Source organism: Sugiyamaella lignohabitans, chromosome A, assembly GCF_001640025.1.
Source record: "Sugiyamaella lignohabitans strain CBS 10342 chromosome A, complete sequence".
Lineage (NCBI taxonomy): Eukaryota > Fungi > Ascomycota > Dipodascomycetes > Dipodascales > Trichomonascaceae > Sugiyamaella > Sugiyamaella lignohabitans.
The window spans coordinates 1908619-1926553 of NC_031672.1; the positions used below are offsets into that span (position 1 = coordinate 1908619).

A 17935-nucleotide genomic window follows, 5' to 3' on the forward strand; every position below is an offset into this window, starting at 1 on the left:
CTCTGCAATTACATGTCGCTATGAATTCAAACACCCAGCCTGGCAATAAACTCCCCACTACTAGAATTAACTAGTGCTGTTAGTGGTTATTGATATAGTCTCTCTATATTTCGTCACCATTCAAACTGTTCATAATGGGACTGGCAGAAACAGGTACACGGTAGCTCAATCACCTGTATCACATTCTGACCTTGTGTATAGATACGGAACGAATAATCCTTAAGATAGATTCCGTTCATTTTCTTACTCCCAATCGCTAATTTCTGTTTAGATCTTGCAATAAGATTAAATAACTATCTATTAGCAAAATACACGGCATACTCTTCTTGTTGTCGAGGATATGTCAAAAATATCGATTACTGAAAGTTGGTTCTGGCAACATGTATAAAGTGAAGGCAGAGTTGTGGGCGATTTGTTAGAGGTATTTCGATCACAACCCCGAGAAAAATTTCTATTCTATTTGTTTAGCGCACCTGTTGAACAAATAGACAAATAGGCTTGCTCACAAGTAATATCTTTTGTAGTGTATTACTCCGATCACTCAGACCTTCACCCTCCGCCGAGAACATAGTCAGATTTCGATCGCCGATTTTAGTAGTCAGAGCTGTTAACTTCCTCAAAATTATATGTGAAGTTATATTTCCAGTTGATAGTGATTAGAACTCAGATTCCATCTACAGAATTTTTAATTGTGCCCCTGGAATTACTCGATCCATCGCAATGCAATTCACACTGCATGATAGCCCCCTTTGATAGTTTATCGTGCATTTAGGGCCTCTGTGGTTACTTTCAGCCTCTGGCAGTCATCATTACGCAGTAAATCTTGTGTATTTTCACATGGGTACAGCTTTGTTTGAACTCTGTTTTAACTTTACTTATCGGACGAGTCACGATTTATTATTTCGATTAACGTCTAGTTATCCCAACTGTGGTCTTTTTGGGTGTTAGTTTGGACTGCTATTGACTACTGTTTGTGAGAAACGGTAAGAGACAGAGTCCCAGACTTAGCAAAAGTTGAAGGAACAGATTACATATCGTATTTTAGGCTCGAATCATCCAGCTCTTAAATTTCTGACAACTGAAGGGTCCCAAATTAACAAAACAAGGCGTTAATAGTTAGATAGGCATTGTCACGTGATGCATTAACCTCGCGCGGAGTTCGTGAAGTAGCTTCTAAACATTCCCCTGAAATCAACTTTTGTGGTGCACTTCAACTCATTTTAGCAACCTGACACTTCTTATTGGACTATTTTTGAACAAATAAATACCAAAAATCTCAAAAGCATCACCCGAAATGTTACCCACATTTAAAAAATTTAAAAGTTATGGGGGCTGTGCAACCCAGCTTAAAAGTTATGGGACTGTGGGCTTGGTCTATATAAGCAACAGCAGTCGCTGCAGACTTCTCTTCCTCTTCTTCTTTTCTCTTCGTCTATTCGAACAATTCTGCCTGCTAAGTCTGCACACCAGTATTGTTTTAAGATCTTTTTTAACCAGCGTTTTTCAACTCGATTATTTTTTTTATTTTATTACTGCCGATTTTTATTTACAAAATGGGCAGTTTCGGTCAACTTGATTCCACCTTTTGCTTCCCTCTTGAGCAGGGTGAGTTTGAGTCTCAAAGACAGCTTTGCAAGTTTCCTCGTCGCCCTGTTTTGAATGACGTTCGCCGTCCTGGTTCTGGGACTTATTATGGTAACTTGGGTGAGATAGAGAACCGTCGTCCTGCTAGACGTTCTGCTTTTGCTTATCACAAGACTATTCAAGTTCCTATTGGTTATGATTTTTCCGTTCAACCAAACAAGCACCTCGCAGTATCCACCGAGGTAGTCGAAGCTGATGAAGAGACTGATTGCGAAGAGCTTTTGTTGAACTTTGCTCCTGATGATTATTCCGGCTCTAGAGACTCTAAAGGCTTCCTTTGTGGTGAGGTTCCCACTTTGCTTCCTGATGATCCATTGTTTACTGGCATCCCTGATTGTGCTAGAGAAGACGATGACGCTTATTTGCACCGTGAGTTTATTAATGCCTCAGACGACATTGAAACAATTAATTCTATGAATGCTCCTGATGCCTCAATGGGTCCAGTTGAGCTAGAGCTCGAATGTGCTCTTACCAGGGTCGACAAAAGGTTCGAGAACTTGGGAATTATTATTGAAGAGATATTATTCGATATGCCAGAGAAAGTATCCAAAATGGCTTCTCTTAAATCCAAGTTGGCATTTGGCAAACGCCCCTCTATTTCTGGATCCACTCTATTTACTGGAATCCTTACCGGTCTTTGTGCCAACCCTCCATTGTATGCTCCTGGGGTACCTCATTCTTCCATCTATGAAGTTAAAAAGTACCAACTTCAAAGTGGTGCAATCCTTGGAGTTCATTCGCCCGTTGTTTACAATCAAATCCGGGCCGTCTGTGGAGTTGACCACGACGAATTGATGAGTTCATTTGATTTACAGTCTTTGGATGCTGCTATTACCGAGAGAACTGGCTCCGAATTTGTTACTCCTGATGGGAAATTCAATATTAAGACGCTCAAGCGCAAGGAGTACCAGATGATCTCTGATTTTAAGTTTCTCGATGACTACTACACCCATGTCAGAGACTTATTGACACGACTTCCTCCCTACCTGGGACACTACACTATTTGGGAGAATGGAAAGGAAACACATTTTGTTGTTACGAAAAGTTTAGTTGACAAGAACAATGACACTTTGTTCAAACTCAGGGCATCGACTGATGGCGACCTTAATGGATTCCCTCGTGTGGTTATCAAGGATCTCAATCGCCTCAATGACAAGTATTTTCATTTGCCAGAGAATGTGCGAGACCATATCATTGGTCAGGTTAGAACCGATGCCAAGATGTTAAAGAGGCACAATATTCTGGATTATTCATTATTGGTTGGGCTTGAGTGTGACCCTCTAACTGGTGAAGAAACATCCTCAGTTGGCCTTAGTATTGCCCTCTGCCCCTCTAGTCGGGTCAAGAGAGTGGTTAGTTGTATCAGATCACTAATTTCTGGACACTCCACTTTCAAGGATCTTCGCCAGTCTGCCTCGGCCAATGGACCGAGCAGACCTGTGGTCACACGCTGTTGAGTTCATTCTTTCAATCTTTGCGGTCAGCTGGTCAGTCTAGCATTATCCAAGGTACCCAATGCCTTGTTTGTCATTTCATTTCCTTATGGTACTATTGGATTGGTAGTCACTTTGATTTCCTTTCGGATTTTGCGATTTCAGTCGAGGTCATCCCGAGTCCCGGCTATTTCGCACGTCATTCATTGGTTCACGGGCCTTGTTTTGCAATTCGCTCATCGTCCCTTGTTGTTCACTACATCAGTCGCCTCGCAAACCGCGAGCAGACGACGATTTAGACCGTTAGACTATTGTAGACCTGGCTCCTTGCCAGTTTACTCCTGGAGATTCTTGAATCCTTCCAATTGCGGCGCTTCCTTAGCGACATTTTGGAGCTGGAGTTCAAGGCTCAAATTTCTATGGACGGACGATGAGCAGAGTAGACATGGAACCCTTGGTGTTGACACTGGCACCTGATCAATGAACTTTGAATAGTACCCCTTACACATGACATGGCTTTCTCCAACAAGATACACCGACTGGTGGTAACCGCACTCGAGATTGATCGAACTTGACAGCCCATTTTTTATTTTATTGTTTACGATTGTGATGACTGTGTATGAATTTTGGAGTTTGGGTTTATTGTAATTATGTCTAATGTAATAATTAATATTACTTTTTATCTTATTTTCTGCCTTACCATAATCTCAAGGTGCTCCGACCTCTCTCTGCCTCCGGCGGCTGGGCTCCGCCCACACGCCCGCTGCTCCTCTCGCTGCAGTCGAGTCGGTTCGTCGACGGTCCCAGTCGGGCTGTTGATACTGTCGAGGGTTTTATGAAACATCGACTTAGCAAGTAAGCCCATATTTTAGTTTACTCCCAGTTCATAAATGATTAATCAAGCAGAAGATGGGTGCCGACCCACTAAGAATTAAGATGGTAATTAATCTGGCAGCTTGCCGAAGAAATGCCTCTGAGGGGAGAACATGTATCTGTTCTTGCTAAAAGAGTCACAAGCCCATGAATTACTCACAGAGAAGTTATCACAGAACTCCGAGTGATTTTTGTTATTTAATTTAGATGCTTAAAAGTCCATGAAAAGTTCACTGGGTAGTTGTCTCGCTATACACAGCTTTTTCGACTCGTTTTACTGACTGGTTACTGGCTGTCAGAAACCTGCTGCCAATGTATTCCATTTCTCCCGCGTCAAACAGCTGAAAGACAAGCTCCTTTTCTATCATCCCAGACGGTTGGCAACCGTCTGGGATGTCCAGACAACTCCGCGAAGCGGAGCACAACGGGGTCTGGGGCAACGCCCCAGCCGCCGGAGGCAGTCCCTCTCACCCGAGAGACGGGGACACTGCCGTAAACACACGTTAATAAATAGAGGAACGAGGCTAATGGACCCGTTTCGAGGTCAGACCCGTCGGAAACTGCTCGTCGGGTTCGCGTTGTCGTTTGGGTTGTACGCTGGACGGCGACTGGACGGCATTTTGGGCCGAACAGAGTGATTCGTAGGCTTGGAGATAGTAGATCGTTTGTGAATCGGAGTGAACCGAGAATCGTGATGAATGTACATGTTGAATGGCCTGGACGGCTGTGAACCCACGAGTCGAGATAAGATGAGCAGCCACAGCAGCAGCAGCCTTTTCGTTGCCGGTCTCACAAAATACAAGACTCGAGACATGATCAGCTCTTGCGAGATTGATTTCCTGTGACACCAGCATAAATTCGTCCATACTGATTTGAGCACTTAGCGACGAAGCTGGCTCGGTATGAACATACACTACTTTTAATGCCGGACCTAGGTCCAGCTGGGCGGATCTCTTATCGACAATATTAAACAATCTGGGATCCACCAGCGATATCAGCACTCTAATGTTGTTCTTTATTATAAACTGCTTGTCTCTCAAAACCGACATGGGTCCTAAATATAAGTTGTCGGCCACAAGCTGGGCTCTATTCCGGTCCTCGTGCTGCCAATTCTCTAAAGAACTGTACTCTCCATTCGATGAAATTTTAATATCAACCCGTGGAAACGACACTTGCCCACCATCTCCACAAGACACAGTCCGGTCGCTAGCAATTCCCGTCATCGCATGCTGAAACGACCACTGTACAACAATCTACGACCTGTTCACGACTCCGAGATCACCCCCATCCACTTTCCAACATTTCTCAGCGCACGTGACTAAATGCTATTTTCACTCAAAACTCAGAATTATCTCTTGACTGACTTCGAAAATAGTCCACAGTGAATTAGGTCGTCGGGTCGACTGGTTTCACCTTTGACTGTCCTAAAACCACAAACTTTGGGCCATATCTGAAACCGTTCACACTCTGAAACTGCAGACGCAGGGACTGGACCCTGCGTGCCTCCGGGGACTGGGGCTACGCCCCAGACCCCGTGGCTCCTGCTTTGCAGGAGTTGGCTGGGACCGTCGGCGGAACAACCGACTCGAGAGAAGCGAGAGGAGCAGCGGGGTCTGGGGCGGAGCCCCAGCCGCCGGAGGCAGGACACCCCCCCCCCCCCATCCCCCTTTCTATTCCGTGCATGCTATCTTCGGACATGAACTTCCAGATCCGGGTAACCGCACCCTCACATAAAGCTTTAAACTCCTGGAAGCACCGCTGAGTCAACTGTAGACCCTGAATTGAAAGCTACAGTGGCAAAATTGAGTTCTTCCACTGCATTTCGGCCGGCTCAGCTGACCTAGAAACAGCTGCCCGGCGAACCACGAGGGACCCTGAATTGAGACATGCGGCATGATATTTCAGGTGGGGGTCTGCGAGGCTGACTCACGAAGTTGGCTAGGAGAAAACCTGCGAGAGGAGCAACCAGGGTCTGGGGTGGAGCCCCAGCCGCCGGAGGCAGACCCCTCACCCCTGGTAATTTGGTGGTGAGAACGGAGATTTGACGGCCGGTGTTACCAGGGTGACCATTAAATTAGCCCTAACCCATTTATAGCAGAAGCTGCCCTGAAGAAGACCTAGCCCTTAAAACCCGTGCCCTGAGAAACCTGCGTGGTAAATTTTTCTTTTATCTTGAGATGCATTTTTTCCTCTTCTTTTTTTCTCTTCTTCTCTTGATAACCAACTTCCCCCCCTTTTTCCTTTTTTTTTAATTTATCTTTTCTACCAGAACCGTATCGTCCGTGGTATCGATTCTGTGGGAGGATTCTTTGATAAAGTCGAATTAAAAAACTCTTAAAAGGAAAACAAGTGTTCAGCACTATAAACATCATTCACAATGGGTAAGTTTTTTTTGCCAAGTTTTGCTTGGTCAGACAGTAGTGATCTGGTTCTGGTTTTCAGTTTTTGTCATCATTTCCGAGACCAATCGCTTTAACAATGAATAATTACTAACAAATTTGATAGTTAACTTCACTGTTGATGTAAGTTTACGATCTGGTTGGGTCTTTGGATTAGTAATTGGCCAGTCGCCGATGCTGGTTTAGTCCTGCGTATTGTGTGTCTATTTTGCAGTTCAGGATCTACTGAATGCGCTTTCAAACAAATGGCAGTGGCAATTTTTGGCATGAATACAATAGCTACGTAATACGATGGCACCAACACTGTTCGAATCTACTGGCAATCTGACTATCTGGACTGCGGTATGGGGTTTATTTCTGTCTCGAACATTTGGTTTGCATCGTCAATTGCAGAATTTCATGACGATTGAGTGGAATTGAAAATCATGAATGGCATTTGAAACGATTGTAAATCCAATTGCGAAATCCAGGTTGTCCAGTTTGTTCGTTCGACCGATGCTGGTGCCATTGTTTGCGTTCTGTTTGGTGGGGTTTTGGCACGGCTTACTCCATGGGGACGAAAAAAATTTGTCAAGATCGGGATCAGCCGCATGTCCTTACCCTAGCCAACAAAGATAAGGATCGAGGAAAAACCAGGGGTACCTAAGGGTTACTTCGGGGTTATCTCAGGGGTGCTCATCTGACGGACAATGGTCCACTCCAGAACCTGTCTTCTCTCAATTCTTCGAGTTTCAGTCGCCATCGACGTCCCGACTCGAGCGAAGCGAGAGGAGCCACGGGGTCTGGGGCGAAGCCCCAGCCGCCGGAGGCAGTACTTCCCCCTCCCCCTGTCCTCTGAACTCCGTTGCTGTTTTCTGAACCCATTAAAAATTTTAAAAAAATTTGAAGAAGTGAGAACTAACAAAAACTAGCAAATGCGCGCCCTCATGGACAAGGTCACTAACGTCCGTAACATGTCGGTTATCGCCCACGTCGATCACGGTAAATCTACTTTGACCGATTCTCTTGTCCAACGTGCCGGTATTATTTCCGCTGCCAAGGCCGGTGAAGCTCGTTTCACTGATACCAGAAAGGATGAGCAAGAGCGTGGTATTACTATCAAGTCTACTGCCATTTCTCTTTACGGTGAGATGACTGAGGAGGATACTAAGGAGATCAAGCAAAAGACTCAAGGTACCGAGTTCTTGGTCAACTTGATCGATTCGCCCGGTCACGTTGATTTCTCTTCAGAAGTCACTGCTGCTTTGCGTGTTACCGATGGTGCTTTGGTTGTCGTCGACACTGTTGAGGGTGTTTGTGTTCAAACCGAGACCGTTTTGAGACAAGCTCTTGCCGAGCGTATCAAGCCTGTTGTTGTTATTAACAAGGTTGATCGTGCTTTGCTCGAGTTGCAAACCACCAAGGAGGATTTGTACCAATCTTTTGCCAGAACTGTCGAGTCTGTTAACGTCGTTATCTCTACTTACTTTGACAAGTCTCTTGGTGATGTCCAAGTTTACCCTGAGAAGGGTACTGTTGCCTTTGCCTCTGGTTTGCACGGATGGGCTTTCACCATCCGTCAATTCGCCATCCGTTACTCCAAGAAGTTCGGTGTTGACAGAGAAAAGATGATGGAGAGATTGTGGGGAGACTCGTTCTTCAACCCCAAGACCAAGAAGTGGACCAACAAGGAGAAGGATGCTGATGGAAAGGTTCTTGAGCGTGCTTTCAACATGTTTGTTTTGGATCCTATTTTCAAGATCTTCAATGCTATCATGAACTACAAGAAGGAGGAGATCCCCGTTTTGCTCGAGAAGCTTGAGATTAACCTCAAGTCGGACGAGAAGGAGCTCGAGGGTAAGGCTCTTCTTAAGATTGTCATGAGAAAGTTCTTGCCTGCTGCTGATGCTCTTATGGAGATGATTGTTATCCACTTGCCTTCTCCTGTCACTGCTCAAGCTTACCGTGCTGAGACTCTTTACGAGGGTCCTTCTGACGACCCAGCTTGTCTTGCTATCAAGGAGTGTGATCCTAAATCCGACCTCATGCTCTACGTCTCCAAGATGGTCCCCACCTCTGATAAGGGTCGTTTCTACGCTTTCGGCCGTGTTTTCGCCGGTACCGTCCGTTCGGGTCAAAAGGTCCGTATTCAAGGACCTAACTACATTCCTGGTAAGAAGGATGATTTGTTCATCAAGGCCATTCAACGTACTGTTTTGATGATGGGACGTTTTGTCGAGCCTATTGATGACGTTCCTGCCGGTAACATTGTCGGTTTGGTCGGTGTTGACCAGTTCTTGCTCAAGTCTGGTACTTTGACCACTTACGAGAACGCCCACAACTTGAAGGTCATGAAGTTCTCTGTCTCTCCTGTCGTTCAAGTCGCTGTTGATGTCAAGAACGCCAACGATTTGCCCAAGCTTGTCGAGGGTCTTAAGCGTTTGTCCAAGTCTGATCCTTGTGTTCTTACTACCATGTCTGAGTCTGGTGAGCACATTGTCGCCTGTACTGGTGAGTTGCACTTGGAGATTTGTTTGAAGGATCTTGAGGAAGACCACGCCGGTATTCCCTTGAAGATCTCTCCTCCTGTCGTTTCTTACCGTGAGACTGTTGAGGCTGAGTCGTCTATGACTGCTCTTTCCAAGTCTCCTAACAAGCACAACCGTATCTACGTCAAGGCCCAACCCATTGATGAGGAGCTTGCTTTGGCCATTGAGAACGGTACTGTTAACCCCAGAGACGATTTCAAGGTCCGTGCCCGTATCATGGCCGACGACTACGGTTGGGATGTCACTGATGCCCGTAAGATCTGGTGTTTCGGACCTGACGGTTCCGGTGCTAACTTGGTTGTCGACCAAACCAAGGCCGTTCAATACTTGCACGAAATCAAGGACTCTGTTGTCGCTGCCTTCCAATGGGCTACTAAGGAGGGTCCTATCTTCGGTGAGAACATGCGTGCTGTCCGTGTCAACATTTTGGACGTCACTCTCCACCCTGATGCTATCCACAGAGGAGGTGGTCAACTTATCCCCACCATGAGACGTGTCACTTACGCCGCCACTCTTTTGGCCGAGCCCCGTATCCAAGAGCCCGTCTTCCTTGTCGAGATCCAATGTCCTGAGAATGCCATTGGTGGTATCTACTCTGTTCTTAACAAGAAGCGTGGTCAAGTTCTTTCTGAGGAGCAACGTCCTGGTACCCCTCTTTTCACCGTCAAGGCACACTTGCCCGTTAACGAGTCGTTCGGTTTCACCGGTGAGCTCAGACAAGCCACTGGTGGTCAAGCCTTCCCTCAGATGGTCTTCGACCACTGGCAAGTCATGGGTGGTGACCCACTCGACCCCTCTTCCAAGCCCGGTCAAATCGTTGCCGATGCCCGTACTCGTCGTGGTATGAAGCAAGAGGTCCCCGGTTACGAGGAGTACTACGACAAGCTCTAAACGGCCTGTCCCGCTTGTTCTTAATGTGTGTATTTGATGTCTGGGCCCTTATCCCTATCAAAGTCTTTAAAAATAGTTTCAAGTTATATACAAAAAATATAAACTCATAAAATTAACTCCCATCTCCGGGACGGGCTCTGCTGGAGATAACGGACCTGCCTCCGGCGGCTGGGGCTCTGCCCCAGACCCCGTAGCTCCCGCTTCGCGGGAGTTACCGGACGACACTGGCCCCGCCGGGATTACAGGACACTCTGGAAGCCCGACTAAGCAGAGCCCAAGGACCCTCGATGCCCGACTCGAGCAAAGCGAGAGGAGCCGGGGGGTCTGGGGCGCAGCCCCAGCCGCCAGAGGCATGAGGAGATACCGGAGTTACCGGGGCTCTCGACATCCGAGTCGAGCGGAGCGAGAGGAGCCTGGGGGTCTGGGGCACAGCCCCAGCCGCCGGAGGCCCGAGGGGACACGAGAAAAGAAGAGGTGATTCATTAGAGATATGTTCAGTTGACTTTCTTGTCATCGCCGTAGGAGCGCGAGGCGTAGTGGCCGTCGATGACGATGATGTCTTCGGGACGGTAGTCTTTTTTGCCGCTGATGTACGAGGCCAGGATGTTCTTGGCTCCTTGGGCGTAGCGTTGTTGGGCGTCGAGTGAGGTGCCGGAGATATGTGGTGTCATGGCATTACCGGCTCCGTACTTGTTAGCCATCTTTCTCCAGGGGTGGTCTTTAGGAGCAGCTGCGAGGTGTTAGTGTCAGATTGTGGGGAGGGGAGTATGCCTCCGGCGGCTGGGGCTCTGCCCCAGACCCCGTGGCTCCTCGAGCTTTGCTCGAGGAGTGCGTGGGTGTGGGTGTGACTTACGTTGGGGGTAGGAGACGTCTCCTCCGTATCCTCGGAGTTGGCCGGACTTGACAGCGTCGGCAACGTCTTCGGCGACACAGATGGCGCCACGAGCAGTGTTGACGAGCCAGGCTCCTTGCTTCATCTTAGAGATCAACTCTTTGTTGAAGAGACCGCGAGTGCTCTCGTGAAGAGGACAGTTGATGGTGACAATGTCACATTGAGCAAGCATGTCTTCGAGCTTGTCAACTCGTCTGGCACCAATTTGCTTCTCAAGTTCAGGTGCAAGTGGTTGGTAATCAAAGTACAACAACTCCTTGGGATCAAAGGGCTTGAGTCTTTGAAGAACTCTGGATCCAATTCGGCCGACTCCGACGGTACCAATGACTTTACCCTCGATATCATAAGAATCCTTAGCAACAGCAGCGACATCCCAGCCACCATTGACATATTGGTCGTGAGCAGGAACAAAATTTCTCACCAAAACCAAGATAGTCATGACGACGTGCTCAGCAACTGAAGTGACATTGGATCCAGTGACTTCCAAAACAGCGATCTTGTGCTCATTAGCAGCAGTCAAGTCAATGTGGTCTGATCCAACACCGGCTGTGATACAAAGTTTCAAGTTCTTGGCTTTCTCAATTCTCTCTCTGCTGATATAACCAGGGTGGAAGGGGGTAGTGATGATAACCTCAGCATCCACAATGTGCTTATCAAGCTCTGAATTGGGTCCTTCCTTGTCAGAAGTAGTGACAAGTTCGTGACCCTGGTCTTCTAACCACTTGCGAATACCAAGCTCGTTCTCAGTACATCCAAGAAGTTTGGGCTCGTCTTGAGCATGGCTGCCAGCATCATATAACACGAGTAAGACCTTCATTTTGTGATTGTGATTTTGATTTGTGAATAATATTCTTTTCTTCTGATAGATCAATAAATCAAGTGATCAATGAAATTTCAGACCAAGTTCTCAATTCAATTCAGAAAGTAATAAAAACAGAACCTAATGAAAACAGAACTGAAAAAAAAGAGAAAAGAGAAAAAGAATACAACTTAAAACGAGATCGATGCCATTTATATAGATTTCCAAGTCCACTGCCCCGCACCATCGGATATCTGTTGCTACCGGAGCGACGCTGCGTTCGTATTAGGTGGGGTATCCAACAAGGTAACAAAATAACCCAATCTGCGATGATCATCATCGACACCTGCATCAATATGTGGGGTTGACCTGCGATTAAACCTAATGCTTATCGACGCCGCGCATATCCCACCCGTCCCACTTCCGGACCACTCTATTTTCCGGATCATGTGCGACCCCTGGTGCGGCTCCTGTTTACCCCTGACCGGACCTGTTGCTGTTGGGTCGCACATACGAATTTCCGAGAGGCTAATTCTGACTCAGGCCTGTTGGGGAGTTTCCGGTTGCGGGCCAATGCCTCCGGCGGCTGGGGCACCGCCACAGACCCTGCTGTTCCTCTCGCTCCGCTCGAGGCGATATCGGCGAAGCGGGAGCTACCGGACTTCTGTCGACCTGCCCGTGGTTTGGTTCGAGGATTGTTTCTGGACTGGGGCTGTGCCTCCGGCGGCTGGGGCTCCGCCCCAGACCCCGCTGCTCCTCTCGCTCCGCTCGAGTCGTTGCATGGAGGGTCGCTGGCCATCTCCACCGACCCAGGAGCTACCGGACGTCGGCCCCCGTAGTTCCCAGTCTGATCCGGGTTCTCCTGCGAAGCAGGAGCTACGGGGTCTGGGGCAGAGCCCCAGCCGCCGGAGGCATCTGTCAGGCCACGGAGATATGACCCCCAGAGAGAGGAGGGGTAGTATACACCAATTCTAGATTACATAAATAGAGGGGAGGGGAGGGGCGTTAGAAGCTCGTGGTGAAGATGGCGTCGCATTTGTCGATGAGGAGCTGGGTGCTGTCATTGCGGGCTTGCATGTCGATGATTTCGCGTTGGCCACTGAGGTCGCGAGCGAGGGTTGGTGCGAAGACGACGGCGATGTTTCGCGTGGTCATGAGGTTTTGGGACGCGAATTGCGACACTTTGAGCAGGTGACGAACCACGAACTCGAGACAGTCACGGTGAGAAGGTGGCAGTGAAGTCACTACTGACCGTAGAGCATCGATTTTCTTGTCGTCAGAACTGGCAAAAGGGGCTTTAATGTACTCGTCATAGGCATCAAACGTGATTAATGGCACGGGGAGGTAACGAAGATACTGCTTGAGTGCACTGGTGACTCCGCTGATATCTCCAGAAAGCTCCTCGTTGAAATCGCCTTCGATGGTTTTGGCGAAGGCTTCTTCAATAGCAGTCACTTGCGATTTGGCTCCGGATTTACGGTAGATTCCTTCAAAAGTCATACCTCGAGCCTCGACTTCTTCGATACATCGGGTGACAATAACGGGTATTTTGTTTCCTTCAAAGGCCACTCGCCATTCAATTGATGCTCCCATCAACTCTGGTTCACCGTTGACATTGGTGTTGGTGGTGGTAGAACCAGCAGTGTTGGTGAGATGTGCACTTCCATTGCCGACAACAGTGGATCCAGAAGAGAGTGACGAGTTAGATCCTCGGAGATGGGCATTGTTACCGCCTGGCTGACCAAGTGTAGCAGTGGCAGCAAGAGCGACTGCGGCAATAGCACTTCCTCCTGATGACGATTCGCTGTTCTTGAACCATCCGTTTCTAGAATTCTTGGTCACAGTAGCAGTAGCTGATGATGACCCGTTGCTGTTTAGACCACCATCGGTGCTGGAGTTGTTATGACCTTCATAGAATTCCGGTCCTGCTTCAAAATCGTTGGCAAATACTTTGTTGAGTCCCTTGGCAACAACAGCTCCAGGACGTTTCCAGAACTTTCGTGCTGTAACTCGGTCTTTACGAGTATCTACTACTTGACCTGCGTCAAGAACTGTGACCATTGGCTCGTCAAAACCCATATCACGTTCCTTTTCCCGTTCTCGCTCGCGTTCTCGTTCTCGTTCTCGTTCAAGTGCACGATCTCGACCGCTGTCTTTGGGAGGAATTTCCACTTTGATGTTACGAGAGGGTGATTGTGGAACCTCTTTACGACGTACTGTATGACTAGGTGGAGCCTTATGACCATGATGGGGGAAAGCATATGGACCAAACTTATCAATCATTTGTTTCGATAGTTCATTATTCATATCAGCCAGTTGTGAGTTTTTAATGTTCAATAGACTGCTTTCTTCGACAGCTTTGTCTCTGATTTGGGTCAGTTTAGCAGTCTCGGCTTTGAGATTGTCTCGTTGGATGACGAGATCAGTGATTTCTGCCATGAGTGAAGATTTCATTGTCGCCATCTCGCTTGTAAACTCGTCGAGAAGTTGACTTTGTGATTCAACCGTGCCAGCGTCTTTAGCGTTTTCTAGAACCAATATCTCTTTTCGTACTACTTCACCATGTGCTTCTAATCCAGCAATAGTCTTGCGTTTCTCCTGAATATCGGACTCGAGATTTTGTAAATGAGGTGCAGCCGCTGCTCCTGCCTCGTCTTTCTCTTTTAACAATCGTTCGAGTTCGACAATTCGCTTGTTTGCTTGAACTAGTTCTCTTGTCAGACTGTCGACATTGGAAGTGATGATAACAGGTGGTGTAACAATTGGCGAATCAGAAGCGGTGATATTAGCAGCTGCTTCGAGGGGCAGTCGAGTGGTAGGACGACGGGTGTCACTAATAGACCGTCTATGGCCAACAATTGGAGAACTAGCTGATCCCAAACTTGGCGAGGTGATATCTGGAACAAACGAGTCGATAGCTGGATAACCATCTAATCCAATATTAAGCAGGGGAGACGAAGCAGCCACTGCTGCGAGACTTGGGGGTGATACAGGCGACGCACCAGGCGATAGTTTATTCAGCGACAGTCGAGGAGGCATGTTGTTTCTAGGGGTAACAGTATGTGTAGAATTGTCGTAAGCATCTGCTATGGATGAAAAAGTATCGTCACCAGATGATTTGGGTGTTACAGGAAGTTCAGTGTTGCTAGCAGGACTAGAAGGTCTGTTATTGTCTGAGTTCATTTTTTGTTGTTGACGAAAAACAGCACTTGGACTAGCAGTTCTGCCTGACGAATCGCCCATTGGCGGTCGTGGAGAGATGGATCTTAAAGCTGATCTGTCGGGTACCACGACTTCAGGACGAAGGGTCGAACGAGACTGTCGCAATGGCTCTTCTTCAATCTTTGATTTGGCTACATAATCAGTTGGCGAGGGGATTTCTGGGGACGTTGTAGCAGTGTTTTCAGTGTCATCAGTAGTATACTCTCCCAAAGACCAGCTTGACGGGAGGTTAGAATCGCTTAAATAAATGGCGTTTCGGGGAGAAACCGACTCATGAGGAGGCTCATGATATCCCTCGACCGATTTGTATAGTTTGTCTAGTGGTTGAGGTAGAAGCTGTTGAGAAGCAGCAGCAGGCGACGGTGAAGATAATGGTACACTAGTGGTTTGCGATTGCGATTGTGACTGTGATTGCGAATGTGGTAGTGATTGTGATTGAGAAGTTCCGTGAGTTGCAGTATCTGGAGATACAGCACTGGAAGACGACAACGTACCAGCACTGGAAATCGATGAAGACGACTTAGTAGGAAGCATTGAGTTTCTTGTTGCCACAGGCTTTCTCCTTGTGAGTTCGGGGGACGCCAGGCTATTATTATTGCTATTCTGCTGACTCGAACTACCAACACTGCTTCCCAGACTGGTGGAATCACCAGTAAAACTGGCCGAGGCACCAGTAAAACCGGTTAACTCACCTTGACTAGGACTGGTATTGGTACTGGTAATTTCAAGAGGATTCAACAGCGGAAGTGACGAAGTGTCCAGTTTTATCGGGACAAATCCAGAGTCTGGCGATGCAGCAGAGAAATAATCGTCCAAATCAGTTGCTCCATAAGACCCAGCTGAACCGAGTCCAGATGGAGACTTATCATTTGAACTTCTCGCAGCACTGGCTATAGACATAGGACGAGTATTCGACCGAGTACTTCCTGTGCTATTGGAATGAGTATGACCATGGCCAGTGCCAGTACCATTTGATCGGGAACTTCCGGTACTAGTATTAGCAGCTTTATCCTTCAAAGACGACATGGACGAACTGCTCGACAGTCTACCGCCATGAGAATGTCCTTTTGTCTGATAAAATGGAGGTGGAGGTGGAGGAGGTCCTGAAGTCGATGAATTCGATGCCGATGGCGTAGTAACCGCCGAAGACCCACCTGACGAACCTACATGAGCTTCGCCAGGAATCGACGGCAGCGATTTGTCTTTATTATACGCCAAATACGACATTCTGTTGCTGTGATGGCCGCCCTTGGCACTGTCAAGAGACTGCACCGACGACGAAGACGGCAGACGGCCCATTTCTGGGAATGCCTGTGACAGCGAGCTCTTTTTATAGCTCTGCGAGTGGCGATTCGAGTTCGAGTGAGAATGCGAGTGGCCATGAGAATGAGAATGAGAATGCGAATGCGAATGCGAATGGCCATTCCCGGTTTCTAAACCAGTTCCACTGATGCCATTAGTACCAGTAGCACCAGTAGAACCAATAGCACCGCCATTAGTAGCTGCAGCGGCCGCGGCAGCAGCAGCAGCAGCAGCTTTTTCACGTCTGGCGGCACTTCTCTTCTTCTTAGCGAGCATCATATCATGACACGACATACAGAAAATGCCCTGTGAAGTTCGCGCATACTTCAAATCACTGATCTTCTTCTTACAATTGCGACACACAAAACAGCTCGAGCAAAATGCCTGGTCGCCCGTCAAAATGGCCAAATCCTCGATCTTCTTCTCGCAAATATGGCAATGATACGAGCAATTATTGCATATCAAATCGCCGTTCGCCAGCACCAGCAGATTCGTGTCCGCGTCCAGCTGCTCGTCACACGTCGAGCACCTAAAACACTCCACGTGCCACCTGTTTCCCGCTGTTTCTGTTAGTACTCTGCGGTCCTCCTGGGGTCGCTTCCGGGGGGACACATGCCTCCGGCGGCTGGGGCTCCGCCCCAGACCCTGGTTGCTCCTGCTTCGCAGGAGTCTGCTAAGATCTGCTAAGACCGTCACGCAACGACTCGAGCGCAGCGAGAGGAGCAACCAGGGTCTGGGGCGGAGCCCCAGCCGCCGGAGGCACACCCCGTCCGGGAGTGGTACCTACCCAGTTCAAAGGCACGGCCTTCTTCTAGTATCTGGAGCAGTTAGTGGGGGGAACGGAGGAGACAGGGGAGAGGGGGGACTTACTTTGTCGCAGCGGCGGCAAGAGATGGTCTCGTCGTCGTCGGCGGTGATGACCGAGTTTCGGGAGGACGGTTCGGTCAGCGTCGTGGTTGTCATGGCTGTATCTATGTCGTGACGTCGTGAAGTTGTGCGGTCGTTGAGGTCGTGGAGGTCGTTAGAGCGAGAGTACGGTTGTTAGTACCGTTAGTAAGGAGTGACTGGTGTTAGTTGCTTGTCCTATAGCTGGGTGGTGGGTCCTGTCGTGAAGGGCTGAAAGTTGCGACGTCACGAATACTATTACGGTGCGGGATCCAGGTTCTTCCAAGTTCGGGGTATGGTGGTGACGGCAGCAGCTACAGTATCATTCGAGCTTCTTTGGGTGGCCACTGTATCGGTGTTGGTATTGGAACTGGAATGGATTTGGTAGATGGTGGAGACTCTTCTTCTTCTTCTTCTTCTTCTTCTTCTTCTTCTTCTCCTGTATTGGAATTGGAAGGGATTCGGTAGATGGTGGTGGAGATTCTTCTTCTCCTTTCTCTCCTTCTCCTTATTCTTATTCTTAGTTCACCAAGCTAGTCTCAGGTCTCGGGTCTCGAGGTAGTCGACAACAGACAAGTACCGAACCAGTTGCTGGTCTGTGTTTCCAGAGGAAGATTGTATTCACAAACACCACAGCCAAGTGGTTTGGTATGGTTGTTTCGTCTGAAAAACGACGAAAAAAGACAAGAAAAAGTTCCGAAGTAGAATCAAACGACTGAAAAATCTAAAACAAAGTAAAAAGTAAACGAAAGCAGTCGGATGTCTCTGGAGCACCGTCTGATACTACCGTTTTGGAGTAGCAACCGGTGAATAAAACAAGCTTGGAAAAATGGTCAGTAAACAATAATCAGAAGTGACAGTGAATGAGAACAGTCAGCAGCTGAAAATGAAATGCGGATAAAATGCGGTGTACGAACCAGGTACCAAATTGGCGGGTTGCCTTGTTCTGGTTCAAGTGCGACGCTTGTTCGGTCGGTAGATAACGATTTAGGACTGACTGACAGAGTGAAATGGTGTCCAACTGAAAGAGAACCGACTGACTTTTGTCTGTATAGAACTGGGTTTAC

At 48.0% G+C, this 17935-nt stretch overlaps 6 protein-coding genes across 6 annotated transcripts; 2 read left to right on the forward strand and 4 right to left on the reverse strand.

Moving 5' to 3' along the window:
• Positions 1 to 1553: 1553 nt before the first annotated feature.
• Positions 1554 to 3101, forward strand: AWJ20_595 (phosphatidylinositol-4-phosphate 5-kinase its3; the record flags this gene model as incomplete). Its single annotated transcript, XM_018882544.1, has 1 exon — positions 1554 to 3101. The coding sequence occupies one exon, from the start codon at positions 1554 to 1556 to the stop codon at positions 3099 to 3101; it is 1548 nt and encodes a 515-aa protein (XP_018734822.1).
• A 1373-nt stretch (positions 3102 to 4474) lies between these two features.
• AWJ20_596 (uncharacterized protein) lies at positions 4475 to 5173 on the reverse strand (the record flags this gene model as incomplete). The annotated part of the gene is made up of 1 exon (XM_018882545.1): positions 4475 to 5173. One exon carries the CDS (start codon positions 5171 to 5173, stop codon positions 4475 to 4477), a length of 699 nt encoding a protein of 232 aa, XP_018734823.1.
• Positions 5174 to 7275: 2102 nt separating this feature from the next.
• On the forward strand, positions 7276 to 9768 carry EFT1 (elongation factor 2; the record flags this gene model as incomplete). Its single annotated transcript, XM_018882546.1, has 1 exon — positions 7276 to 9768. The coding sequence occupies one exon, from the start codon at positions 7276 to 7278 to the stop codon at positions 9766 to 9768; it is 2493 nt and encodes an 830-aa protein (XP_018734824.1).
• A 494-nt stretch (positions 9769 to 10262) lies between these two features.
• FDH1 (formate dehydrogenase (NAD+)) lies at positions 10263 to 10469 on the reverse strand (the record flags this gene model as incomplete). Its single annotated transcript, XM_018882547.1, has 1 exon — positions 10263 to 10469. The coding sequence occupies one exon, from the start codon at positions 10467 to 10469 to the stop codon at positions 10263 to 10265; it is 207 nt and encodes a 68-aa protein (XP_018734825.1).
• Positions 10470 to 10514: 45 nt separating this feature from the next.
• On the reverse strand, positions 10515 to 11477 carry FDH1 (formate dehydrogenase (NAD+); the record flags this gene model as incomplete). The annotated part of the gene is made up of 1 exon (XM_018882548.1): positions 10515 to 11477. The coding sequence occupies one exon, from the start codon at positions 11475 to 11477 to the stop codon at positions 10515 to 10517; it is 963 nt and encodes a 320-aa protein (XP_018734826.1).
• Positions 11478 to 12464: 987 nt separating this feature from the next.
• Positions 12465 to 16277, reverse strand: RGA1 (Rga1p; the record flags this gene model as incomplete). The annotated part of the gene is made up of 1 exon (XM_018882550.1): positions 12465 to 16277. The coding sequence occupies one exon, from the start codon at positions 16275 to 16277 to the stop codon at positions 12465 to 12467; it is 3813 nt and encodes a 1270-aa protein (XP_018734827.1).
• Between the last annotated feature and the right edge of the window lie 1658 nt (positions 16278 to 17935).